We start from the raw sequence: 8,783 nt of genomic DNA on the forward strand, positions 1-8,783 counted from the left end.
GAGAGAGAGAGAGAGAGAGAGATTTCTTTTCTCAATTCTTTTGTTGTAGACAACATCAATCGCGGAATCATTGATTCTGATCATTATTTAATCGATAGCATTCAAATTAGTATTCGCGGATGGGTGAACACCGTACGAGGAAAACATTCAAACGAATGGAAAATTTCATTTCAATACTTTTTCTACGTAATATATACATACATACATACATACATATATATATATACATATATGCATATTAACATTTTACTGAATGCGTCAGCTAATTTTATGGTAATTGTATGGTACATACGTGTAAATATTCGTTAGCTTCCCGATCTTAGAGAATCCACACGAACGATAAGATGATAGATAATTATTATGTACCTGTCAGCGTTTATGATACAATTTTTCTTTTTTTTTTTTCGTTTCGTTTTGTTTTTTTCTTCTTAATCTTTTTTTTCTCTCTTTTTTTTTTTTTTTTTTTTTTTTTGTAAGTACGGAAACGTCCATTTAGGTTTTCGTAAGAATGATAACAATCATCGGTCGGATAAAATCGGTTCGGATATGAGGAAAACTTGTTTCATTTTATTTTACGTGTGTAACAAGTAAGTCTCGATTCGTTCAGAGTAAGTATAGGTAAGTACTTACGTGTGTTGATTTTATTTATTCTTTAATAAAGGAAAAATACCTTACGTGTGTGATGTTAAAATTGCTGAATAATATATTTAAATGTTACGATATGAATCAGAAAATAGAATGACCTTGAAAATAAATGCTATATATATATATATATAATATATACAGTATATATAATATAATATATATAATATATATGTATGTATATATATATTTGAAAATAAATACTATATTACATATATATATATATATATATATATGATTATAGTAATTAATGTCATGTGTGTATGTGTGTGATATTAATATATTTAATTAATAGAAAATATGTTAATAAAGAAATGAAATTAAAATTTGCATTAAATTAAATATTACATTAAAGGTCATACATCGGATAAATACTACGAGATATTTGATCTAATTAATGTCTGTTACTAGAATGCAAACATTGACAATAATTAGACCGATGAAGGTTCAATTGAATTGACAAACAGACCGTCTATGTATTCAGGTACGTATATGAATTTAAGTAGTAAATACGTTGATATAATAAAAAGTGAACTCACGACAGCATAATTCCCTCGTCTGATCTTCATCTTCTTTCGAGGTGTGTGAGTTTTTGCGACGTGTTTCCTGTCCGTTTCCTGTGTGTCCCTCGGGAAATACCGTTGATACGTTCATAGTAACATTCGGTTTCTATATACACAAATGAATTTCATAAATTAATAGACGTTTATCTCTTTTTTGGAATCTTGTTAAATTGATATTAGGAATACTAAGAAATTTAATTCAATGAGTAATAGAAAATTGTTAAAATAATATCATTACCGAGAAATTTCCTTTTTTTTTTCTTTTTCCTCTATAATTAATAATAATTAATAATTATTAATCAAAACGATATAATATCGTTCGTGCAATATGATCTTGTTTAAGTAATATATTTTATTGAACAAAAAATTTTATTATCCGAAAAACATTTATAATGATCATTCATATTGCATGATAAATTATTTAAATAATTTTTTTTTATTTAACAAAAATTTTTCTCACCTATGATTGATAATATTTTAATTGTAAACGTTTATCTTTTACACGATATGAATTATTTTAAATGATAAATAATTGTTTTCATTTTGACAAATTTCTCTTAATCAAATAAATTAATTATTAAATAAAACTTGAGTTCTTTCAATCAGATATCAATCATTTATTATCATTGTCTCTCGTTTCTATTGATATTAAATCTAACAATACTAAGAAACAAAATTTACTCGTTACATCATTTATTTATCAATGTTATATATATATATATATATATATACGTATATAAAATATCGCGATATCATTGAAATAATGTTTCCCGTCATTTCGTATACAATTCAATTCGAATAATTCAAGATATATCCTGTGACCTTGACAAAGATCTTGAAAAACGATCGGAAACGTTAGTTCCAACGAGACTTATAATTTCATGGTGAACGATAGTTCCATTGGACGGCACATTAAGCGTAACACATTGACGGATTCATTAGATTCTAGCGTTGCTAAGACTCCGCAAAAATAATAGTTGTGATACGTAGACAAAGAGAAAAGATAATAAAGAGAGAAAGACAGACAGACAGCTAGACAGTATGAGAGAGAGAGAGAGAGAGAGAGAGAGAGAGAGAGAGAGAGAGTGAGAAACGAACGGAGGAAACATACAAAGGACCGAGAAAAAACGATGATCGCGTGGTATGGTGCACGCTCGATCACGTAACTGCTGCGTTAAGGTTTGTCTTTGCGTCATTTACGTCACGTCAAACGACGCATCGATAATCCAGTAAAAAAAAAAAAAAAGAAAAAAAAGCCAAAGAAAAGAAAAAACAACAAAAAAAAAAAAAGAAAAAGAAAAATAAAAGGAAAATAAATCTCCTTTAATCTGATACAAATGAAATGGATTAAACAAAATATGATTTATATGATCCCATAAAATTTAGGATTAATATTAGATCAATGATCTATCGTAATGTTATCACTTTTTCTTCACGTTAAATAATAATAATGATAATGACGATGATGACGATGATGTGGTACGAATATAGTAATAGAATAATATCATTAATAATATCAGTGATTAGAAATTGTCGGAACAATTTTTCAAACACAAAAAAAATCTACATTCACATTTTCACATACACAAACACAAACACGCACGCAAGCATATACGCACGCGAAAAAGATAATTCAGTAAGTAATTATATTAAAAACGTATGTCATAGTGCGAGCATTTCCTAAATGTAAAAAAGAAATATTAAACTTGGCATTTAATTAATCTAATAACTTGATAAACGAAAGGGAAAGAATAATAATAATAATAATAATAATAATAATAATAATAATAATAATAATAATAATAATAAAAATAATAATAATAATAATATTAATAAGTTAGAGTAAGGTCAGAGTGAAACGTAAGACTGAGTACGTAAAGTTATATTGATGGTGTTACATCATATTATATTGAAAATAAATAGAAATATTTAAAAAGAAAAAAAGTATGTTAATCCCAACTTTCAATCAAATTTGGATAACCTTAAATTGATCGTATTTTTTCTTCCGAAATTCGATAACAATTAATTTGATAAAAAGAGAAGCGATTGTAGACATGTTCCGCGAAACGAGACAATACGAAATAAATAATTAAAAAAAAAAAAAAAAAAAAAGAAAAAAGAAAAAAATAAAGAAAATAAAAAAACAGAAAAATCCAATTGATCACGACGAATATCATTTCCTTTTTTTCACGGAACTGAACGGAGTTACGACGAACTCGAGATACTCGTTATTAATAACAAAGAGTGAATAAAAAAAAAACGAGAGAAAGAAAGAAAGAAAGAAAGAGAGAAATAGAGAGAGAGAGAGAGAGAGAGGAAAAAAAAATAAAAAGAACAAGAAAAAGAAAAAGGAAACGACGTGACACTCACTTGGCCTTTGGCCAGGGTCAACCTCTTAGCCGTCTTGTTGACGCTCGAATGGAAGACCAAAAACTCCCTCCAAAGATTAACATAGGTGTCGCGTTTCGTTTCTGAACGGTTCACAACTCTTCGATTAGCTTTTCGTCTCACTACCACCATAGTATCCACAAGGGAAATACTTGTTCCTCCTCTCTCTTACACCCTCTCGACAATCCCCCTTGATCACTATCGACAATCGCAAGTACTTATCTTCAACTTGGACATAACGTTTTCGTTCTATCTTAAAACTTGTTAAATATACGTTCAAATTTAATCTAACCGTCGGTCACTTATTCCTATTCGTTTCGCGAGAAGCCAGTAAACTCAAAGTGCAACAAATGCTTGCTTGCTTGCTTGGTTAGTTGGTTGTTTGCTGCACGAATGATATCACGATACGAAGGGATAAGAAAGAGAGAGACAGAGAGACGGAGAGAGAGAGAGAGAGAGAGAGAGAGAGAGAGAGAGAGAGAGAGAGAGAGAGAGAGAGAGAGAGATAAAGAGATAGAGTGCGGCAATCGACCTTGACATCGACCATGCCGTTCTTGCGTGACGATGATGGGGGATGGTCAGAGAGTTTGCCAGTGGTAACACACTGTCTTTACGATCAATCAACCAATGACAACTGGAGGGTGGAATGGGGGGGGGGAGGCACGGTGGGATTAGTGGGATCTTTCTTTTATGTTCTAACCGAAATAAGAATAATTCATATATGCATGTATAAACGCATATGCAAGTTGTTCATAAATTAAGAATATTCATTTGAATTAATATCTCGTTTGTTATGTGGAATAATGAAGAATGAAAAATAATAAAAGAAAATCTAAGAACATCGGATATTCAATGTATATATATTTATTTCATAAAAAATAAAAAATGCAGTTAATTATAAATTATTAATTATTAATTAAAAATTTATAATTTATAATTTATAATTTTTAATTTTTAATTTTTAATTTATAAATTAGAAAGAAAAATTTTCGCAATTTATCGGATGAAATATTTTTAAAAAGTACGAAATAAAACGTCCGACTTATTACAAATAAATTGGATGGGTTAATAATTTCTAATGTTTTATTAATGTAACACACGGTATATTTTCTATCGATCAGATATTTTAATCAATTATTTTTTTTTTTTTTTGAATTAGTTGAACTTTTATTGTTTTAAAGTTAATGACTAAATAAAGATAATAGCGTGTATAGTTGTATTACCAACTGTACGTATTTACTTTCGAATTGAAACGATCTTCTTTTTTAAACGAAAGGTCAGTAGAAAAAAGAAAAAAAAAAAAATCTGGGAAACATAAAATAATCTTACAATAAATTTAATCACCAATCTTACAATAAGTTTAACCCATTCTTCTGTGGATGTTAATAATAGAAAATAAAAAAATTTTTCAATTAATTTATGATTATTAATAATTTTCATTTATATTTCAATTTAACTAAAATTAATGAAAATGAAACGTTAATGTCAGATTGATTATTAACTTCAGGCATATGCTTGTTTAATAATTAATTTTAAGAATAATCGATTGAAGTATATGTAATTAAAAAAACAAAAAAAAAAAAAAAGAAAACAATACAGTATTTCATAAAAAAGAAAATTAGAAATTATTGAAGATTTAAATGAAAATCGATTCTTACACTTCAAATATATTACATAATTACTTCAATAATATATTATAAAATTATTTCGTAATCTTAAAATTTATTACATTTCGAGATATAAATTATGAAAATTTTTTTTAATATATATATATATTAAAAATAATATATGTTATTTTAGAAAAAAATAATATTAAATATAATTAAAAATAATATATGTTATTTTTATATATATATATATATATATGTGTATAAGATATTCAACTGATCCTTAATTTAATAAAATAAAATAAATAAATATATATATATATATATTTAAGAAATGAACAATAAAATCAATTTTATGATATAAAAAAATCTTTGATATCTACAGTGTCAATAGATTTATAACTTTATCATTTAAATAATAATCACAATTATAATAGATTAATTAATTATTAATAAAAGATAATTTCTGATATAGTACTTAGACCGATATAATTAGTCTATATACTCTTTGATAAAACATAATTATATCTTTCATGAATGAAACTTTATTTTCGTGATGTGATAAAATAATATACGTGATAACATAAATAAATCGAAACATTTACGTACATACATACGTACGTACATAGAGGGTTCTTTATTTCACGAAAATGCTAATAAAGTGATATCTTAGATATGTGTAAAATCTTGCAGTGACCTCGACCTTTTCCAACTCCTTTAAATCTAAAATGAATAACACCAGGTACGAAGGACGATGAGATAAGAGTACTGCCGAGGTGGATAATCGTTCCGCTATCCTCGACTTCCGGTCATACCTTACAACCAACGATCTACGTACGTACGTACGTACGTATATATAAATATATATGTATATATATGCATATACACAAACAAACATACATACATACATACATAAATACATATATTTATGTATTTATTTATATATATATATATATATATATATATATATATATATATATACATGTACGTACATATGTATTATTACTTCCTTATATAAGAGGTCACCCAATATATATAGTCTCTTGTAAATTCGGTGTGATGGTTGACGGTATTGGTGTTAGTGTTTGTATTTGTATTGGTGTAGATTAGGTCGATCGACGTTTCTTTTATTTTTTTTTTTTTTTCTTTCTTTCTTTCTTTCTTTCTTTCTTTGCACGATACACTTGAAAAATATATAACGATTTTTATTACAATTTTATTCTAACATATGTTCTATCAGATTTATGCTTATGATCTTGACTCTGATATTATTATTTATTCGTAGATCGAAGTGAAGTTCGTTAATAACGTTACGCTAGTACTTACGCGTTAACAACATTGAAAACATGGATGGCGGCCAGCGGCTCGCGTGTTAAAATATCACGATAATTAGCATATGTCGGGTCACTCGATAGATAGAACCAATGGGAACGCGTAACAACGATTCTAACTTCTAAACGTATGTATATATGTATGTATGTATGTATGTATGTATGTTTAACTAGGTTCTATTGTCGTAAAGCACAGTACGTTCCGAAGTATTATGTTAAATCGATTTAATAATTTTTTAGAAATTGATTTTCTTTTTTTTTTTTTTTTTTTCTTTTCTTTTTTATCGTATTATTCGTTTTCGGACAACGATTTCGAAATTATCAAAACAATTTGATCGAATGAAAACGATAACGTTGAGCCATTATTTATTGATTTTTTATTGGCTATTAAAAAATGAAAAATAATAAAAATAGAAACGTTTCTTTTCTTTTTTTTTTCTTTTTATGAATTTTTTTTTTTTTGAATAATTTGTTATTTTGAAGGTTGTAAACGTAAAATCATTTTGACGCCTCTGAAGAACGAGTTTATTTCGGTTAATCGAATTCACCTGGTCTTTTTTTTTCTTTTCTTTTTTTTTTCTCTCTTTTTTTTTTCTCTTTAATTTATCGAACATAATTGTCGACATTTTTCTCCTCATAATGATAATATAATGAGTCATTTTAATGACATAAAAAAAATATAACATCGTGTCTGATGTACATATATAAATATATTTTCTTGATTTATATATATATATATATATATAAATCAAGAAAAAAAAAAGAGAAAAAAAGAAACAAAAAGGAAAATTACTAAATATTTACTAAAAAATTATTAATAACTAAATATCTTTTTTCTTGTCTTTAATTTTAACAAATATATATATATATATTTATTTATTTATTTATTTATATTAATAAAATATATATATATTATATATAAAAAATATATATATATACACTAGGGTGTTTTTCTTATATTGTTGTTCGCGAATAGTAAAGTTTTAAAATGTAATCCCATAGAATAAAATCTCGCTTGAGTTAAATACATTTAATTCGTTTTATGATAAATGCGACCTTGAGTATTGTGACATGCATAACTTTCCTGATTATTTCCAAATACAATAAATTATATTGAAGACGAAATAATATTTATCTTTTTTCTCTTTTTCTCTCTCTCTCTCTCTCATACACACACACACACACACACACACACACATATATACACTTATAAACAACAGAAGTATATTCGTTTTAATCAATCTAATAATTCTTTAAAAAAAAATATCATACATTGTTGATTCTAATCGAACATTTTTGTTATATATACATTTAGAAGAAATATCAATTTTGTTTTTCAGAAACAATCGTCGACAGAATAATTGATTTTAAAATGATTTACCCGACGTTTGAATATTTACACATTTTCATTTGCATTATTTTATTGCGAACTATAAATGAATATTTTAAAAGACATCGTGCATTCGTATATTCCGCAAATGGAAAACTAAACCAATACGGGCATGCAATTATTTCATTCGATATTTTTCCTCGATTTGCACGATATGAAGCTTTCATGCGATGAAGTGCTACCATTGAGAGTAACGTGTCATGAATAAATATTATGAATAAATAAAGTTATCATGTGAAAAAAAAAAAAAGAAAAAATAAAACAGAAATACAACTGTTATTATACTATTAGAAAGAAAGGACGATTAAGTAATAATGCAAAAAATAATAAATCTTATTTAATTTTATATATTTTTCAATGTTCGTTCATATCATCAGTATATTCAATTATATCAATATTTTTTTTTTAACAATTCTAATCGTTATTCTTATAAATAAATGATCAGTATTTCTAATAAAATGTATCAGTACGTAATATAAACGATAAATATTATACTGATTGATACAAAAAAATAAATAAATAAAAAAAAAAAAGCATTTTCAATTAAAACATTTATAAATATAATCAATCGTCAGTATTTTATCAATTTAAATAATTTGTTATAATAAGCAATAATAATTTGTGAATATTTTTCCAATTAAATTATTTACAGAATATCTTATTCTCTCGATATATTTTCTTTAATAAAATATCTTTTTTAAATATAGTAAAGTATCAATATTATTACAATTAAGAAATTTGTAAATGTTATAATCTGTCAATGTTTTTTTTTTTTAATTATAACATTTTTAAACGTAATAACTCGTCGATACATTCTTGAATGAAGATATTTTCTAAACGTAATAATTCGTCAGTATATTTT

At 25.7% G+C, this 8,783-nt stretch overlaps 1 protein-coding gene across 2 annotated transcripts in view; it reads right to left on the reverse strand.

Annotated features, from left to right (window-relative positions):
• LOC124955398 (aquaporin AQPAn.G) overlaps positions 1–3,772 on the reverse strand; it is a 26,102-nt gene extending 22,330 nt beyond the window's left edge. Inside the window, exons 1-2 of one of the 2 annotated variants that reach the window (XM_047509755.1) lie at positions 3,576–3,772; positions 1,182–1,311 (exon numbers count right to left, since the gene is read on the reverse strand). In XM_047509755.1, coding sequence (XP_047365711.1) covers positions 1,182–1,311; positions 3,576–3,725 — 280 coding nt within the window. In that variant the 5' untranslated portion in view covers positions 3,726–3,772. Of the gene's footprint in view, positions 1–1,181; positions 1,312–2,316; positions 2,366–3,575 lie in introns of those variants that run through there. The other variant, XM_047509756.1, reaches the window with a different exon arrangement.
• Positions 3,773–8,783: the final 5,011 nt, after the last annotated feature.

The sequence above is a fragment of the Vespa velutina genome, chromosome 18 (assembly GCF_912470025.1).
Source record: "Vespa velutina chromosome 18, iVesVel2.1, whole genome shotgun sequence".
Classification (NCBI taxonomy): Eukaryota; Metazoa; Arthropoda; class Insecta; order Hymenoptera; family Vespidae; genus Vespa; species Vespa velutina.